The sequence below is a fragment of the Daphnia pulicaria genome, chromosome 7 (assembly GCF_021234035.1).
Source record: "Daphnia pulicaria isolate SC F1-1A chromosome 7, SC_F0-13Bv2, whole genome shotgun sequence".
Classification (NCBI taxonomy): domain Eukaryota; kingdom Metazoa; phylum Arthropoda; class Branchiopoda; order Diplostraca; family Daphniidae; genus Daphnia; species Daphnia pulicaria.
Genome location: NC_060919.1, coordinates 4,087,745 through 4,106,626, shown reverse-complemented (window position 1 = coordinate 4,106,626; position 18,882 = coordinate 4,087,745). Strand labels below are relative to the sequence as shown.

At 38.6% G+C, this 18,882-nt stretch overlaps 7 protein-coding genes across 8 annotated transcripts; all 7 read left to right on the top strand.

Moving 5' to 3' along the window:
• The first annotated feature begins 59 nt into the window (after nucleotides 1-59).
• LOC124348514 lies at nucleotides 60-1,898 on the top strand. Its single transcript, XM_046798741.1, has 5 exons — nucleotides 60-72; nucleotides 157-1,032; nucleotides 1,147-1,260; nucleotides 1,348-1,482; nucleotides 1,561-1,898. Exons 1-5 carry the CDS (start codon nucleotides 60-62, stop codon nucleotides 1,641-1,643), a joined length of 1,221 nt encoding a protein of 406 aa, XP_046654697.1. The 3' UTR covers nucleotides 1,644-1,898.
• Nucleotides 277-12,378, top strand: LOC124349734. Of its 2 annotated transcripts, none has more exons than XM_046800547.1 (5): nucleotides 277-296; nucleotides 10,332-11,078; nucleotides 11,692-11,802; nucleotides 11,865-11,999; nucleotides 12,075-12,378. In XM_046800547.1, exons 2-5 carry the CDS (start codon nucleotides 10,496-10,498, stop codon nucleotides 12,167-12,169), a joined length of 924 nt encoding a protein of 307 aa, XP_046656503.1. In that variant the 5' UTR covers nucleotides 277-296; nucleotides 10,332-10,495; the 3' UTR covers nucleotides 12,170-12,378. The 2 variants fall into 2 exon arrangements, with proteins under 2 accessions (XP_046656503.1, XP_046656502.1); XM_046800546.1 differs by lacking the exon at nucleotides 277-296 and adding an exon at nucleotides 9,891-10,074 and having other exon boundaries at nucleotides 10,181-11,078.
• On the top strand, nucleotides 2,840-3,814 carry LOC124349979. Its single transcript, XM_046800943.1, has 4 exons — nucleotides 2,840-3,154; nucleotides 3,238-3,351; nucleotides 3,436-3,570; nucleotides 3,649-3,814. Exons 1-4 carry the CDS (start codon nucleotides 2,845-2,847, stop codon nucleotides 3,762-3,764), a joined length of 675 nt encoding a protein of 224 aa, XP_046656899.1. The 5' UTR covers nucleotides 2,840-2,844; the 3' UTR covers nucleotides 3,765-3,814.
• LOC124349750 lies at nucleotides 4,163-5,990 on the top strand. Its single transcript, XM_046800575.1, has 5 exons — nucleotides 4,163-4,336; nucleotides 4,429-5,308; nucleotides 5,407-5,517; nucleotides 5,582-5,716; nucleotides 5,823-5,990. Exons 1-5 carry the CDS (start codon nucleotides 4,310-4,312, stop codon nucleotides 5,903-5,905), a joined length of 1,236 nt encoding a protein of 411 aa, XP_046656531.1. The 5' UTR covers nucleotides 4,163-4,309; the 3' UTR covers nucleotides 5,906-5,990.
• LOC124349709 lies at nucleotides 7,645-9,642 on the top strand. Its single transcript, XM_046800508.1, has 5 exons — nucleotides 7,645-7,802; nucleotides 7,907-8,876; nucleotides 8,984-9,094; nucleotides 9,156-9,290; nucleotides 9,369-9,642. Exons 1-5 carry the CDS (start codon nucleotides 7,773-7,775, stop codon nucleotides 9,446-9,448), a joined length of 1,326 nt encoding a protein of 441 aa, XP_046656464.1. The 5' UTR covers nucleotides 7,645-7,772; the 3' UTR covers nucleotides 9,449-9,642.
• Nucleotides 12,379-14,719: 2,341 nt separating the features above from the next.
• Nucleotides 14,720-16,549, top strand: LOC124349725. Its single transcript, XM_046800534.1, has 5 exons — nucleotides 14,720-14,809; nucleotides 14,899-15,775; nucleotides 15,863-15,973; nucleotides 16,041-16,175; nucleotides 16,275-16,549. The coding sequence occupies exons 1-5, from the start codon at nucleotides 14,774-14,776 to the stop codon at nucleotides 16,400-16,402; spliced, it is 1,287 nt and encodes a 428-aa protein (XP_046656490.1). The 5' UTR covers nucleotides 14,720-14,773; the 3' UTR covers nucleotides 16,403-16,549.
• A 359-nt stretch (nucleotides 16,550-16,908) lies between these two features.
• LOC124349941 lies at nucleotides 16,909-18,774 on the top strand. Its single transcript, XM_046800891.1, has 5 exons — nucleotides 16,909-17,070; nucleotides 17,166-18,066; nucleotides 18,128-18,238; nucleotides 18,304-18,438; nucleotides 18,516-18,774. Exons 2-5 carry the CDS (start codon nucleotides 17,637-17,639, stop codon nucleotides 18,608-18,610), a joined length of 771 nt encoding a protein of 256 aa, XP_046656847.1. The 5' UTR covers nucleotides 16,909-17,070; nucleotides 17,166-17,636; the 3' UTR covers nucleotides 18,611-18,774.
• The last annotated feature ends 108 nt before the right edge of the window (nucleotides 18,775-18,882 follow it).

The window sequence follows — 18,882 nt, the reverse complement described above, 5'->3', positions numbered from 1 at the left end:
GAAGGACAAGCTTTGAAGAAAAACAAATAAAAACAGCCAAATGATTGCTGACATCACATATGGCCAGCCCTCGTAAACCTTCGTCGTAAACGAAATGCATAACTTTATATAAATGGATGTTATTAGTTTTTCCAGTTGCTATGAGCAAAACGTGAGGCCGCATCCGAATCAATGCCCAAACTCCGCCATCCTGCCCCGGAACTTATACCGGCGGAATTCGTTGCTACTGCTACACGCAGGATCCTGGATTGAGAATTGAATGTGATGCGAATTATTATTCTGGCACTTCTCCAGAAGTAGCAAAGGAAGCCCTTATTTACTACCAGTCCTATGGTCCCGTAGTCTCCTTTTATATTTATGATATCACCTCAACGTATTTTACTTACATACCGGACAATTTCCTTGCGGGTCAAATTCCAAATGTTATATTTCAATGCAGCCACTCGCAATCGGTAAATTCGGGGCTGTTAACGTTCAGCGTTAACGCATTCAACGACGATCTTGGGCAGTGTGATTTGACCGGAAATGTAAAGTTTAAAGACTGTAATCTACGCCAGTTCTACGGGTCCGTATTTAAAAACTGTGATAAATTGGAGAACATTGCGTTCATCAACAGCCATGTCGACGGCCTCATCGATATCCCAACGCTTAAAAGCTTGAGAAACTTAACTGTCTTTACCCCAACTTTTTGGACTGGAGCCACTCATCAAGGTCTTTCACTATTAACACTGGCCCCAGGCGCATCTTTTCCTCTTCTTACCTATCTGGATCTTACCGGAAACAGTTTGAACGACGATTCAATTGAATTCGTGTCTCAATTAACTGTAATGGAACAGTTGCATTTGGAAGGCAACAATTTCGCCTCCGTACCCAATTTAACCGATTGCTTTAATTTGCACACCTTCTCCATGACGCTCAACCAGAGCTCGTCCGTGCCTATTCTACTTCCCAATCCAAGATCACAGGTTCAGTCTCTAACAGCAACTTTTTATTCAAATGCTGATGGCGTGAATGAAGTAACTGCTCTTGAAGGTATGTACTAACTACTACATTTGTTTTTAAATGAACTTTTAAATGAATAAGTGTTAAAAAGGTTTTAAAACGAGATAATGTAGTTTAACATGTTTCTCTCTTCGTTGATGTCAGGATTTTTGGTTAATGACGTCATCAACCTTAAATTGAACATGACCAAATTTACAGCGGAAGTATTCCTCGACCCTCTTGTTGAATCAAGTGGCCTCAATATTAATTTAAACCCAGGTAAAAAATAAATAAATAAAATAGAAGTTACTGAATTGTTCAAATTTGTTAATTGATAAATAACGCTTATTTAAATTATTCCATCAGCGTCAAGAATTGAATGCGGTTGTAGTATTTCTTGGCTTGTGCGTGATAATCCTACTTTGCTGGCCCAAGTCCATTCCGGGACTTGCGCTGATGGTCGGCCATTTGAATCCTACCCCTTGGGAGATGTTTCTTGTTGTAAGTTTCATTGACTAACTAGACACTTAATATCGTTTTCATCCATAACGTATTTTCAAAACACTTAAAATCCGCTAGGTTCAACGGAATCGTTGGTAAATTTGATTAGTCGTCAACGCCAAGAGATTAACGACCTAAAGGCTCGTCTATTGGCTGAGTAATTTACGGACAAAACACGCCCTGATCCAAACCTTTAACACAAATCAAACAAACATGAGGGTTATGTAAAAGGAATAAGCCCAGACGCCAAAAGCGCGCAGCAACAATTATCTGCATTTCAGTATATTATTAGATCCCAACTTTTACCGTTACAATAGATGGGAAAAATTATCTAGATGATAGCGTAGTCTACTGCGCAATTGATCAAATGTGTAAACATTGTGAAGGAATAAATCTTTTTGACGTTGGCAAACAAACCACAGAATGCATGCTTGAAATAATACAATGGCAGGGTACCTGATGTGTATCTGCTTTAAGTCTTTAACTTATGTCAAAGGCCAGATTACTTTCAAAAACATTTATTTAAGCTTATGTTCAAACGAAAGTTTATTCTAGTTATATATATCGATCTAGATATTGAAAACCTGGGAGGAAAATGGGCATAAATAGATCGACTTTCACTTTTGCGAGGCTAGTTCTGTTTATTATCTATTTCCGATTACTGCATTTTCGAATAATTCCCATCATCAATAATGACACAAACCCTACTCCTCCTATTTGTAAGTAGAAGAGTTTAATTGAATTTTCTAGAAGAATGTGTTGTTAATTCTCTAGCTGCATGTTGCGCAGCTAGGGACGTTCCTATTGGCGACAGGTGTCAACTCGCAAAATCCTACCTGCCCAACCACAGGCAATCCGAGTTCTTATTGCAGATGCACCCCAGAAAGTCCTGGTTTTAAGATTGACTGCGATGCTACCTACGAGGATCCCGAATCAGTTAGAAGCTCGCTAATGTTTTTCCAATCCTACGGTCTCATCGTTAGCTTAGCTGTAAATGGTATCGCACAGAACAAATTCAGTTATGTGCCAGACGATTTCCTGGTGGGAAATCAAATCCCGAGCGTCAGTTTTAAATGCAATCACGGGTTCAACGTCAATCAGGGCATTCTGATTTTCAGCGTCTACGCATTCACCGACAGCTTTGGCGAATGCGGATTGACTGGCGATTTGACATTTTCCAATTGCAATCTCCGCCAATTCGATTCGGCCGTTCTGAAAAACTGCAGGCAATTGAACAAACTGGCCTTCATGGACAGCCACGTCGAGAGCCTCGTCGACATACCGACATTGGGAAGTTTAAAGAACTTTACCGTTTATTCCCCAAAACAATGGACTGGCGCAAATCAGAGAGGTCTTTCACGGATGACGTTAGCTCCAGGTGCCTCGCTTCCGCAATTAACTTATCTGGATCTTACTGGCAATAGTCTCGAAGATGATTCGATCGAATTCGTGTCGGACGAAAAGACGATCGAAGTGATGCATTTGGAAGGCAACAACTTTGCCGCTGTCCCCAATTTGACTGGCTCTTCCAACCTGCACACATTTTCAATTTCATTGAATTCAAGCTCGTTGGTTTCCATACTTCTACCCAATCCGAGAGACCAGTCGCGATCCCTCAACGCGAGTTTTTATTCCGGCTCTAAGGCAATCAATGAAGTAGCCCTTTTAGAAGGTAAATAGAATCCAAATCAAAAATTTGTCATGAAATATTTAGCTACAAGAGGTCAACAAATGTTTGTCGAAAAAATAAAACAGGAATGTTTGGTAACGATATCATCAACCTTAAACTGAACATGACGGAATTCAAAGAGGAAGTTTTTCTTGGCCCGCTTAGCGAATCGAACGGTCTCGTCGTAAATCTAAGCCCAGGTACGGCAAAGTATTTCATTCTTGTTTTTCAAAAGTGGATTATGTCAATAAACGAATGTTCTGATACACGGATGGACCCGTTAGCTGCAAGGATCTTATGTGGCTGCTATATTGCATGGCTCGTGCGTGATAATCCATCCATACTGCCTCAAGTTAACAACGGGATTTGCACGGATGGACGTCCCTTCGAATCGATTCCGTTAGAAGATTTCTCGTGTTGTAAGACGATTAAGCTGATATTATTTGACACTTAAAGTTTTGATTTATAATAAACTGTGATATGTTTCCCACTTTTAGGTGGGCCAGAGTCCCTGATGAGACGGATTGGCCGTCAGCAACAAGAAATTGATAGACTCAACGCTAGAATAAATCAGCTAACACAGTCAGGAACTTTTTCTCTAGATCAATTTTAAAGTTGATTGAAATTTTTTTACTGTCTTAAAATACAACGTAGAATGTATTTGTGCACTTTGTTTGTTTACTTATGATAACAGCTGGCATTGTTAACTTTTTAAAATTCTATCCTTCTTGTCTTCTTGACATCCATGACAACATGCCTAGGCAAGATTAAAGAAAAAGATTTGAATAAGGAATATCCAAACAAATGCAATAGTTGATTTAAAGAAAAAAAAAATTTATTTATAATAAGCATGCGACGACATTGCTTACGATCAAAGATCATATGTACATTTTAATTTTGTAGGTAAATAGCTCCTACTGATTATCGTAGTCCGTTCTACGTTTTGTATACATTTATGTGCTCCAGCTTTATCAATTTTAAAATTATTGTTTGTGGTTGGCTTACCGCACTGCATGACGTTCGTGATATTGACGAACCTTGTCTAATAATAATATAAACGGTCTGCATATTAACTCGGCTGTAAACTTTAGAATAGACACAGTCCTAATCTAAAACAATTTGGTTCTGCATCTTTCAATAATTTCTCACACTGCACGAATGGCGAATTCTTTAAAATTGATTTTGGTAAGTTGATTTTTATCATAACTTATTACATAATCTAGATCGGTTAACACTGTAAATTGTCCTCTATCATTTTAAAATTTACTTTTTGGTAGTTGGGATACGTCGTAATGGCGACAGGAGTCTTGGCCCAAAATCCTACCTGTCCAAGTCCCAATCCCAGCTCATACTGTCGTTGCTATCCAGAGAGCCCTGGATTCAAAGTGGAATGTGAGGGTGACTACGCCACTCCCGAAACAATGAAGAGAGCCCTAACATTTTACCAGTCATACGGTCTCATAGTCAGATTCAACATCATTCGCATCAAGCAATCGGTTTTCAGTTACGTCCCTGACGATTTCTTAGCGGCCAATCAAATCAGCAGCGTCAATTTCGAATGCAACCATTACCACTCGGTCAACGACGGACTGCTAATGATCAGCGTCAATGCCTTCAAAGACAGTTTCGGCGAATGTGGTTTGACGGGTAATTTGACCTTCCGGGACTGCAACCTGCGCCAGTTCGATTCGGCTGTTTTGAACAACTGCAACCAGTTGAAAAATCTCGCCTTTATAGACAGTCATGTCGAGAGTCTCATTGACATCCCGACATTGAAGAGCTTGAACAATTTGACAGTTTATTCTCCGATTCAATGGGCTGCCGCCCCGCAAAGAGGTCTTTCACGATTAGCACTGGCTCCAGGTGCGTCGCTTCCTCTTGTTACCTATCTGGACCTTTCCGGAAACAGTCTAGAGGACAACTCTATCGAATTTGTTCCCAAGCAAACATCGATCGAAGAAATACATTTAGAAGGAAATAATTTCGCAGCAGTACCTAATTTAACCGATTGCTTTAATTTGCACACGTTCTCCATGACGCTCAACTCAAGTTCGTCCGTTTCGATTCTTTTACCCGATCCGAGAGATCAGGTGCAACCGCTAAAGGCAACGTTTTATTCCACTTCCAAGACCGTTTATGACGTCATTTCTCTAGAAGGTGCGTTTCTAAACACCTGTCATTTGAATCGAATTTTTAAAAATTTAGCGGGTTGCAAAAGTCGCCAAAATGTGATTCATTATTTGTAACAATTACAGGAATGTTCGACTATGATGTCATCAACCTTCAATTGAATATGACTAGGTTTGAAGAGAGTGTTTTCCTAAACCCACTCCTCTACAGTAATCTCACTATCGATTTAAACCGAGGTAAATAATGTCATTAGTTTTTAGCGTGCTGTAGCTAATTGATTATTTTTTTGAAATGAATTAGCTTCCAGATTTGTTTGCGGATGCGAGATTGCATGGCTTGTTCGAGATAATCCCACACTTCTGGATCGAGTGAATAACGGAATTTGCGCCGACGGGCGCTCTTTTGAATCGATTCCGCCGGGAGAACTCTCAAATTGTAAATCATTGATTTTCCCATTTACTTTAACCGGGCGTATTCGGGCGCTATTATGAGTGTTATCTACAAAAAAAAAAGATTTTGACAAAATTTTTTTCTCTTCCAGGTCCAAATGAATTCGGCCACTTTTATCCCATTGTCAATCGTCTCCAAAATAATATGGGAAACTTTAAATCATTGTTTCATTAATTAAAAGCAATTACGTTGCATGTTACTTTTCCATTTACGTGATTACGTGAAATAAGAATACCAATGGCAGGTCCTCTCTTGGTGATAAAAGTTTTCAAGTTGTACTTTGATCTAAGTGTTTAAAGTTCAAATTTTTGGATTTGATTGTTCAACCCACAGAAAAGTTGTAAGTAACAAAACCGGGCCTGATCTGCTGTCGTTCTAACTATGAGATTCCTTACTGAGAAAAACAAAAACGGCAAGAGAAAACAGTTGCAGCTAACCGCATAGCTCAGGAATAATCGTAAAACGTAACGAGTTATAATCAACGCCACCCAAAATTGTCAAAAAAGAAAAATATAAATGATTTGTCCTACCTTTAAGCCTGGGAAATACTGTCAAGCATCGACAATAAGTGCCCCATGCCTCCATCCATCCACTGAAGAGTTGAATCCACCCAGGTGGAATAGGGAAAAGGGTATCCTCGTGAATACACATACGTGAATAATACATGGGCGTACATGACGACATTCAACGAAAGGGCACCGTTACTCGATCAACATCGGCTGTTTCTCCAATGGAATGGGATTCTGTTTACCTAAGACAAAATAAGAGATGGGTTACGAAAGAAAATTGAAAGAATAACAACAAGGAAGGAAAAGTTGAAATTAAACACTGGGTATGCCCTCATATTAAATAATGGCAGGGTTTGAGATGTCCATGTAACACACTGCATTGATGCAAGTTGTGCATCATTAAATTATCTGGCCGGCCACAGGAATACAACTAAACAAAAGCAAAACTTGCATAACTTGTTGTTATGTTGGCTGGCTCAGGCCTCAAATCTGCACATAGTGCATAGTGCGAACTGTTATGCATCAACAGGGGGCATACATGATTAATGCTGGTCAGGACATTATAACAGGTTTAACTCTTCTATTTAGCCTCTCATAATCAATGCTTTCGTATGCTCCGACTATATTTACCCGCCAAACAGCTTCGAGTGGAGAGCATGGCGAGCTGCGACACAAAGAGTTCGAACGACGACCACATTTTTGTAATTTTATTTGTTGGCCTATTTTTCGTGCAGCCACCATGCAGCCAAGTATGTTTTCTAAAAAAAGTTATTGTTCTATTTCCTTTAAAATCTTTAAACTTCTCCTCTATATTATATTAGTCTTTGTTTCGAAACTGGAAAACAAAGTGCAGCAAAATGAAAGTAGCAGACGACACTTTTTTGCCAATTACTTAAGATATCGATATGATTATTCAAAATCTTCGTCGTTAATCGTTAATCGTTATGTTTAAAAAGATTGCGTGAAAAATACATGAAACAGTTTGAGTAGATTCCCTTGGTTATTTAATCAAGATTTCAATTAATATTTGTTTAGAAACCACTGGTGTTATCCTGAATGAATTGCAGGTGTAGTTCCGTATTCCGATAAGACGGGCCATTACAATGTTTTCCACATAAAGGCCTATGTTTATACAGTAGGAAATAATGTCAACAAATGTGCACAGACTTCTTACTAAGATTTCTTCAAATCGATTATAGAAGCTGTGCAACAATGTGTTTCCTCATATGCTCATTTTATCACTTATTGTATGAGTCACACCAGAATTATTACAAGATAGCCAATAGTCACGCTTCATACGTCAATGACTGTCAATTTTTAACACAAGGCACATTCTGTATGGTCATCCGTTTTTTACACGCGCTTTATCACTATATAGCCTACATTCTGTTACTGAGTGACATTAATAGATAACTGGAAACGCTCAGTGTACTTAAAGGCTGGTGTAGAAAGCAGCTTATAAGAATTTCATTGTTCACCTCATAGGAAAATCAACTTGACCGGCCAACACCAAGCTTTCAATTTAAAAACAAATGGCTTACACTTCCTTATGGCTTCTTTTGGTAAGTAAATAAAATTTAAGATCATAATAAAATATCGATTGGATAATATGAGTTACTTATACATTTTTTTCTTTTTAAATTCAAACTGTAAAAACAATCCATAGGTAGGAATCATCGTCTTGTCGTCAGAAATCTATGCCCAAACAACAGAGACTCAACCAACATCAACTCCGCTATACCATGGTGGAAGAGATGAATATTCTTCTCCTCCACCATGGCTATACTGCCCCGACTATTATACCAACACAATTCGTTGCAACTGCTTCGAGCAGGATTCTGGATTCAGAATTGAATGTGATGCGAATTATTATTCCAACACCAGTCCGGAAATAGCAAGGAACGCACTTATTTACTATCAGTCGTATGGTCCCGTTGTCTCCTTTTATGTTTACGACATTTCCCAAGCGTATTTTAACTACGTCCCGGACAATTTCCTTGCGGGATATCAAATCCCAAATGTTCATTTTCAGTGTAGCCACTCTCACTCTACTGTTGGAAATCTGCTCCTCTTCAGCATCAACGCATTCACAGATGAGTCCGGTGTGTGTGGCTTGACGGGCAATGTCACATTCAGAGATTGCAACTTGCGCCAGTTTGACACAACCACTTTGAAAAACTGCAATCAATTGAAAAATCTCGCCTTTATGGACAGTCACGTCGAGACTCTCATCAACATTCCCACGTTTGAAAGATTGAAGAACTTGACGGTTTATTCTCCAACAAACTGGAATTACGCAACTCAGAGAGGACTTTCACGGATGTCATTGGCTCCGGATGCATCGCTTCCGCAATTAACCTATCTGGACCTTACCGGCAATAGTCTCAAAGACGATTCGATTGAATTCGTGGCCCAATTAACTGTAATCGAAGAGTTGCATTTGGAAGGCAACAACTTCGCCGCCGTCCCCAATTTGACTGGCTCTTTCAACCTGCACACGTTCTCGATGACGCTGAACGAGAACGCGACGGACGTTTCTGTTCTACTTCCCAATCCGAAGACGCAGTTGAAAACTTTAACCACCAGTTTTTATTCTTCCAATTCTAGGACCGTGAACAATATTACTACTCTAAAAGGCAAGTAATCGGTGAAACGCTTTTAACTGAAACAATTTTGCCATATCCAAACCTGAGAAAATGATAGCATTTCTAAATATTTAATCGGTTCTTGTTATTATAATTAGGAATGTTCGTTAACAACGTCGTTAACTTCCGGTTGAACATGACCGAGTTCAAGGAGAACGTTTTCTTAGCTCCGCTTCAGTCGAACGGTCTCACCATCAACTTGAATCCATGTAAGTTGATGCAATGTTGGTGAATTTACTATTTATTTATTGCGAATATTTGAATTTTCAGCTTCAAAATTCGCCTGCGGCTGCAACATTTCGTGGCTCGTACGCGATAATCCAGCACTGCTAAGTTACGTCAACAACGGAACATGTGTCGATGGACGTCCATTCCAGTCCGTTCCCGTAGAAGAAGTCGCATGCTGTAATTAAATCTCTCCTCCTATATTATAACAAACTATTTGGCTCTTAATCAATTTCGTGTTTTGATTGTTGCTTCCAGGCTCGAATGAATCGCTTCTACGTCGACTCGCTCTTATGCAAGAAGAAATTTACTACCTGAAGGCAATGCAGTCGAAATAGATGCGCTCTTTCGCTCCCCGTTCCGGCGGGATGTTTAGTGCACTAAAAACATCACCTTCCATCCCTCACCTGTTGTTGCCAGTAATAAAATGTACCTCTGTGTTCGTAAATTAGATACCCCTTCAATAATAGCAACATATAAGACAATAGCGCAAGAATAAAAAACAGGATTAACAAAATAAACAAGTGATATGTGACGGAATGTGTGGTGAAATTTTATTCAAATCGGTCATCATACTCGTGTAAAAAGTCTTGCCTAGCCTGTTCGTAAGACACGCCACGTGTCAATTTTTTGAGCATGGGCATGGGCCACTTTTATCATTTTGATATCTTTCTAGATTTTAAATTATCAGCCCTTGTGTCTATGGGCTTGTTTTCAAAAGACAAAGTGCTTTTATCGATAAAAGCCTATACTTTCTGTTACCAAGTGGAATCATCTATTGCATAGGGGAAAGTACGATCGATATCTTAAACATTCGGTGCAAGAATTCACTATATAAAGTTCACTATATAAACTCATCTTTGAGATCAGCTGCTCGTGCTAGACCGAAGCAAAATTAATTTGATTCTGCATCTTCTGCTGTTGTTCAATTCATATAATGGCTGATTCCCTTGTGATTCTTTTTGTAAGTAAAAACAGAACTGTTTCGCATAGAAAATGTCACAAAATATTGGTCGGATGAATGGGCAACACATTTTTATTATCACTATTTTAAAATGTGCCATTTATAGGTAGGAATCGTGGTCTTGGCGACAGGAATCAGTGCCCAAACTCCATCCTGTCCCGGCTCTTATACAAATGGGATTGATTGCAGCTGCAACACACAGAATTCTGGATTTAGCATTATATGTGATGCTGATTATTATTACAGCAGTACTCCAGAAGTAGCAAGGGAAGCCCTTATTTACTATCAGTCGTATGGTCCCGTTGTCTCCTTTTATGTTTATGGAATTACCACAACATCTTTCAATTACGTCCCGGACAATTTCCTAGCGGGAAATCAAATCCCAAACGTTCATTTTAAGTGCAGCCACTCTTACTCTGTGATGGGAAATCTGCTACTATTCAGCGTTAACGCATTCACAGATGATTCCGGTGTATGTGGCTTGACGGGCAATGTCACATTCAGCGACTGCAACCTGCGTCAGTTTGACACAGCCACCTTAAAAACCTGCAATCAATTGGAAAAACTGGCTTTTATGGACAGTCACGTCGAGACTCTCACCAACATACCCACGTTTGAAAGCTTGAAGAATTTTACGGTTTATTCTCCAAAACAATGGACTGGCGCAACTCAGAGAGGTCTTTCACGAATGACGTTGGCTCCGGATGCATCGCTTCCGCAATTAACTTATCTGGACCTTACTGGCAATAGTCTAAAAGACGATTCGATTGAATTCCTGGCCCAATTAACTGTAATGGAAGAGCTGCATTTGGAAGGCAACAACTTCGCCGCCGTCCCCAATTTGACTGGCTCTTTCAACCTGCACACGTTCTCGATGACGCTGAACGAGAACGCGACGGACGTTTCTGTTCTACTTCCCAATCCGAAGACGCAGTTGAAAACTTTAACCGTCAATTTTTATTCTTCCAACTCTCAGACCGTGAACAATATTACTACTCTAGAAGGCAAGTAATCCTTGCAAATGTAATTTGAAAATATGAGAGACGGAAAGACGGTAAACCGCAGTGTTTGCTGAATCACGAATTTTTTTGATTTATGAATCAAAATCATAAATCATTTTTTAGAAATTTTAGATGAATCAAAAATTAAATCAATAATCAAATAAATTTTTGATTTAATTTATAAATTAAAATCAAAATCAAAATCAAATTTCATATAGTTTTTTGCATTATACTTGGCAAAAAAAATCAAATATATATGTTATGCACACTTAAAATCTTCAGCAAAAAAATACGTTTTGTTTCTCTGCTGTTTTGTTTTAGGAAAGGAACTAGAATAGTCATATTATTTTAAAAACTGATTGGAAATCGAGAAAATTTTCATGAAAATCTGTAGGTTTTCTCGTCTTTTTTCAATTTTCGTGATTCACTGTGTTTCAAACGATTAAAATCACGAATTAAATCAAATTTCTCTGTATGATTTAATTATTGTAATTAAATCAATTTTGATTTAATTTTTGATTTAATTTAACGAAACGATTTAAAATCAAATTTGATTCAGCAAACACTGGTAAACCGTTACAAATTTAATTGGACTATTGTTTTGTTTTTTAAATAGGAATGTTTGTTCGTGACACGATTAATTTCCAGTTGAACATGACCGAGTTCAAAGAGAGCGTTTTCTTAGAACCACTTGAGTCGAATCGTCTCACCATCAACTTAAATCCAAGTAATTGAACACTAGCATTTCTATTAAGTTATCCCTTCATTATTCATTGCGTGAATTTTCAGCTTCAAAATTCGCCTGCGGCTGCAACATTTCGTGGCTCATCCGCGACAACCCGGCACTTTTGTTCCAAGTCAACAACGGAACGTGCACCGATGGACGCCCATTCCAGTCCGTTCCCTTAGAAGAAGTGTCGTGCTGTAATCACATCTATTTATAGCTCTTATATAATAATTCATCGCAACTGCATAACCAATTTTGTTTTTGTTTGCCAGGTCCAACTGATTCGCTGCTCCGTCGAATCCAACTGTTGCAAAAAGAAAACCAAGACCTGAAGGCGATGCAGTCGAATATGCGCTCTTTCTATTAAACATAGGAACATTTGAAACATTTTATCTGCTGGTGTGCGGCCTATGCACTAAACATCTCCTTCCATACCCCGCCCGGCGCCAATAATAAAATACCTGTTTATGTTCATGAATTAGAAGTCGCTTCCAATAATCTAATAGAAAAATAGCCTAGAGCGCAAGAATCACAAACGGGATCAATAAATAATACAGAAATGATAAGAGAAGGAAACGACTAGTGAAATTCATTCAAATCGATAATACTTATTGCGTCACAGTGTTGCCTTAATATGTTCATAAGACAATGATAAATTTTGGATCATGGGTCACTTATTTAGGATGTCTTCTTAGAAAAGATTGAAATAAGCCCTTGCACGAGGCAATTATTGCAAATGTTCAAGTCATCATTTCTAATACAGCACGTCAATAACTGTCAAGTGTTATATGTATAAGGCATCTCATATCTTATGGGTCTGCGGCCATACGATTACACGCTTTTATCGATAGCCCACATACTGTTGCCAAGCGGAATTATCATTCCGTTGGTGTACTTTCGTCCAAAATAATATACGCACTTAGAAAAACTTTGGTGTATCTTTTGTTTTGTTTATTATAGGCTTTTTTATCCCTGAGGTATATTTATATACGAAGGTCCTTAACAATATAGGGTGTGGGGTATAGGGGGTAGGGTAGTAGTAGATAGTAGTGAAATTCAGAGGGTTTAATGTCCATTTAGTTATCCTTTATACGTTTCTTCCCTGAATGACCAATCGTCACCAAATTTTGTACGTAATTCTGTCAAAATTTGATACATGTCGTAACGGGGTTTCATTTGTTTTCATTACTGTTTTAAAAATTTAATTTGCGTACTTGTTACCTAGCTGGTTGCCGAATCCTAGGCAGTGAATTCGCTTTTGTTTGCTTAACCTTCCAACTGCCAGTGCAGTGAGTGCTCAGCAGTGTTAACAAAAAGAAAAAAGTTTGAATTTTCCCTACCAAGACAAGTTTTGATGATATGATATTGATATTTTGATGATATTTGATTTGATTTTTATTGTTCTTGTTCGATTTCGTCTTTATTGTTCTTATTATTGCCTCTTTTTGTTAACTGTTTTTAATAAATGATGATCTTGATTTTAATAAATTTTTTGATAAAGTAAAATTTCTATTCCCCTTGTTTTTAACAGTTAGTCATCAACCAAGAAGTTGAGGAACATTTTAAAAATGTTTGAACATACTCATTTTGAAGCTCTGGGCCATCTCTCTCTTCTTCCCTTGTCCTCTCCACAGTCATCAAGATCTTTTAGCGGTCGTTTTTAGTTCGGATTCACCTGTTTTTGCAGAATTTAAATATTCCCTGCTGTTCGGGAGATATTTAATGTTAAAGTTTGAGTTTTTTTCAAATTTTAACAATTTTAAGGGGTCTTTGGCATCGCTTTTTGGGTAAATGCTAACCTTTAAAAAAAAACAAATTCAACCAAAAGTTTGCTTGGCCATCCCTTAATACCAATCCAAAAGGAATTAACATTCCGAATTAGATTGACCGAGTTATTCCCAATCTAGTAAAGTGTAATTTTGACCAGTTTCCCACCAAGCCTAGTTGCCATTTTTTATTACTCTCCCTCGCGTTCCTAGCGTCCATAGCTGAATGGGAAAAAAAGTGGGGTCCATGGATTTGGTGCGGTTGAGTGTTGGATTGCTTGTTGAGTGTAATTTTTCAAAAGTTACAAATTTAAATTTCCTAAATGGCTTGATCGAGATTCGAACTCAGAACCATACCAGTGGCAGCCAGGGTTGCTATCCATTAGTCCAACATTGATATAAGATTTAAGGGAAAGCGTGGTCAGGTTGGTGTGTACACCAAACAATGTAACGAAAGACGAAGTAAAGCTATGGTAATATCGCTAGCGACGCTACCATCGGTATCGATTTTGGAACCGGTCGTAAAACACTTAGGTTATATGCCTGAATTAAGATTTTTTCAGCGGTGGTTTAATCTAACTGCTATAAGAGCACATCCATTTCTTTATAGTTAATATGTAACTAATAATTTTTCCAATTCCATGTTACTATAGTAATAAATGTTGCTAAAACTTAATCTAAACATGAAGTGCGACGTGGGGTGGCGGGCCGAAGCCTCCGCCACACCTAAGTCGCACCACTCATTATATTAACAGATTATTAGTCAATTAGTTATAAAGAATCAATTATGAAAGAGAATAAAGGGAAACAGAATTTTCCAAACGTTAAAGTATGTATTAATCTACCAAAACCTTTATTTTCTGTCTCTTTAACGTTTAAAAAAATTACCGAAGGATATTACCGAAGGAATCTTGTTATTTATTGGCTGATAACTGAACGACATAATTTTTTTAAAGATTTATAGCTGTCTTAAAGACTACATAAATCATCATGTCAAACACAACACACGTAGCAACAAACTGAAAAGATGTTTGAATACGAACTTTTTTATTTATAACTTAATACCGGATTTTTTTTTGAATTTTAGACGGATAAATTACTGATATCATTTCTATGTTCTCCTATATAAAAGAAAAATTCGATCGGAAATATTTTTCCGATTGTCAGTCTCTTCGGGAGAGGTTTTCTTCCTAATTTTGATATTGATGATTAAGATGGCAAATTTCCTATTTCTTGTTGTTGTAAGTATATACTTTTATAAGCTAGCTTTCTATACGAGCTATATAAATAACAGGATTTCTAAAATAGTTGAAAAATGTCTCACATCCAGGTAGCAGTTTCTATCTTTGCGAAAAACATCGATGCGCAGAGGGCCGCGTCCTGTGCTTCCGGTGGCCCCGGATATTGCTATTGCGATTTGCTGAGCTCCGGAATCAGTCTTGAATGCAACGGTTATTACAGTCCCGAAAACATTATGTCCGAAATAGAGTTCCACAAACCGCAGGGCCCTATTGTCTCGCTAACAATAAGCAACATTGGCTATGTTTTCAATTACGTGCCCGATGATTTTCTTGTGGGAAATCAGATTCCCAGCGTTAGTTTTCAATGCAGTCACGGATTCGCAGTCAACCAAGGGATTTTAACGTTCAGCGCCAACGCTTTCAGAGACGGGTCCGGCACTTGCGGCTTGGCGGGAAATTTGACTATCCAAGACTGTAACATACGCCAATTCGACACTGCCACTTTAATAAATTGCAACCAGTTGCAAAAGCTGGCTTTTATGGACAGTCACGTTGATAAAATTATTAATATACCGTCCCTCGACAGTTTGAAGAACTTCACCGTTTATTCACCAAGGCAGTGGTTTTACGCAACTCAAAAAGGTCTTTCGCAAATGAGTCTCGCTCCAGGAGCTCTCCTTCCACTTCTAAGCTACCTGGACCTTTCTGGAAATAGTCTCAATGATGATTCGATTGAATTCGTGTCTCAATTGACGGTTATCGAAGAGCTGCATTTGGAAGGCAACAATTTCACCGTCGTCCCTGAGCTGACGGATTCTTTTCATTTGCATACCGTCTCCATGACGCTCAATTCAACTGAAACGTTAATCTCCGTCCTACTTCCAAATCCTAGAGCGCAGTTGCGATCTCTGCGTGCTACTTTTGATTCCAAGTCTCAGGCAATTCACGATGTCATTTCTTTGGAAGGTAGGCCTAATAAGATGTGTGTGATGTGTTCCTGTCCCTGTTGTCTGCATAAACTATAAGGAATATTCTAACTTCTTTATTTCCTAGGAATGTTTGTTCAAGATGTCATCAACTTTAAACTTAATATGACAAAGTTTAGCGAGGAAGTATTTCTGGCACCTCTTCAAACGAATGGACTCACCATTAATTTAAATCCCGGTAAACAATTCAGATTTTATATGTATGTTGTCATATTTAGTCATTGTAAAGGTCATTTTATTTATAGCATCTAGATTTGCATGTGGTTGCAGCATCTCGTGGCTCGTACGCGATAATCCGACTCTTTTAAACCAAATCAACAACGGGACGTGCACCGATGGACGTCCATTCCAGTCCATTCCTGCAGAAGAAGTTTCTTGTTGTAATATTCAATTATTGATTTTACATGCCACACCTTATGATAGCATTCCAATTTTTCGGAAATCTAAATATGCACTCTGATTGTTTCGTTTTTTTCCAGGTTCAAATAAATCGCTTCTTCTTCGAATCGATCGTCTGCAAAAGGAAAATGACAATCTGAAGGCGATGCAAAGTTCCAGGTGCAATAGAGAGTGCCCACTTTCGCTGCCTGTTAAATCACAGGTGTAGGCCTCTCAATGAAAGTATATCTGTCTTCCGACTACGAGATCCGGCTTCCATCCCTATCCGCTGCTATTGTGCCAATACCAAAATGTTGAAGAATCAGATTATACCGTTTATAGTGTAACTTAATAATACCTAATACAAAATAGCATAGAGCATAGAAACATTAATTTTTTTTCGGCTGGAAGCTATGTAGTAATAGTCTATGTAAGGCTCTATCATTGTTATTGAGCCAAGCGACGGAACTGTGTGTGTTATACCAGTCAGATATGATTAGATCATGGTCCACTTATGATATCTTCTTAGAAAAGATTAAAATCAGTCCTTATGATCACGAGGCAATTATTACAAATGTTCAAGCCATTTCTAATACAGCATGTCAATAACTGTCAAGTGTTATATGTAAAGCATCTCATTATCTTAGAGGCCTGCGGACTGCCTGCGGACATACGATCACACGCTTTTATCAATAGCCCACATTCTGTTGCCAAGCGGAATTAATCTGTTAGACCTCCATAGAGAAACGCTCAATATCTTAAAATATTCGATGAGAAATCGGCATATAACAAGGTCATCTCTGAGATCAGCTTTGCTCGACTGACGTATAACATTTTATGTCCTACACCTTCTGTTATTCAAACAATATAATGGCTGATTCCCTATTGCTTCTTTTTGTAAGTAAACAAATTTGTTTGGCAATATCGCAACATATTTGCCAGAAAAAAAAATACTTGTTATAATTGTCGTTTTAAAAATGCGCCGTTTGTAGGTAGGAATCGTCGTCTTGGCGACAGGAATCAATGCCCAAACTCCGCCATCCTGCCCCGGAACTTAAACCAGCGGAATTCGTTGCTACTGCTACACGCAGGATCCTGGATTGAGAATTGAATGTGATGCTGGTTATTATTCTGGCACTTCTCCAGAAATAGCAAGGGAAGCCCTTGTTTATTACCAGTCTTATGGTCCCGTTGTCTCCTTTTATGTTTATGATATCACTTCAACGTATTTTAATTACGTACCGGACAATTTCCTGGCGGGATATCAAATTCAAAATGTGACATTTCAATGCGACCACAATAACGCTGTTAATGGAAATCTGCTCCTCTTCAGCATCGGCGCATTCACTGATGGGTCCGGTGTGTGTGGCTTGACGGGCAATGTCACATTCAGAGATTGTAACTTGCGCCAGTTTGACACAACTTGTCTGAAGAACTGTTACCAATTGGGAAAACTGGCCTTTATGGACAGTCACGTCGAGACTCTCACCAACATACCCAGGCTCGAAAGCTTGAAGAATTTCACCGTTTATTCCCCAAAACAATGGACTGGCGCAACTCAGAGAGGTCTTTCCCGAATGACATTGGCTCCGGATGCGTCACTTCCCCAATTAACTTATTTGGACTTTACTGGCAATAGTCTGAAAGACGATTCGATTGAATTCGTGTCTCAATTGACATTGATCGAAGAGTTGCATTTGGAAGGCAACAACTTCACCGCTGTTCCCAATTTGACTGGAGCCTTTTACCTGCACACGTTCTCGATGACGTTGAACGAAAACGCGACGGACGTTTCTGTTTTACTTCCCAATCCGAAGACGCAGTTGCAAACTTTAACCGTCAATTTGTATTCTTCCAATTCTCAGACAGTGAACAATATTACTACTCTAGAAGGCAAGTAATCAGTGAAAGAAATTTTGCCAGAAATTACTATTGACTATTGTTTTTTTAATAGGAATGTTTGTTCGTGACACGATTAATTTCCAGTTGAACATGACCGAGTTTAAAGAAAGCGTTTTCTTAGAACCACTTGAGTCGAATCGTCTCACCATCAACTTAAATCCAAGTAATTGAACATTATTAGCATTACTATTAAGTTATTCCTTCATTATTCATTGCGTGAATTTTCAGCTTCAAGAATCGCCTGCGGCTGCAACATTTCGTGGCTCATCCGCGACAACCCGGCACTTTTGTTCCAAGTCAACAACGGAACGTGCACCGATGGACGCCCATTCCAGTCCGTTCCCTTAGAAGAAGTGTCATGCTGTAATAACATATTTTCCATCTTGTAGAATAATTAGCTCTTCATTGACTTCGACCGCTGATTATTTTGTTTTTCCCAGGTCCAACTGATTCACTACTCCGTCAAATCCAACTGTTGCGAAAAGAAATCCAAGAACTGAAGGCGATGCATTCGAATGTGCGCTGTTTCTATTAAACCCACAACATATAGAAACATTTTTATATCCGCTAGTGCACTAAACCTCTCTCTTCCATCCCTCTTGCTCGGCGCCAATAATAAAATACCTTTCTAACATTCATGAATTAGATGTACACCGCTTCAAATCTAAATACAAAAAAATAGCCTAGAGCGCAAACAAATCCTTATGTTTTGGGTCTATTTTCTTTCTTGATGGGCGGATCTGTCAGGTCAAGTCCCTTGGTCCATTTCCTCAAGAGAAAAACACACGCCGAAATGTCTCAAAGGCA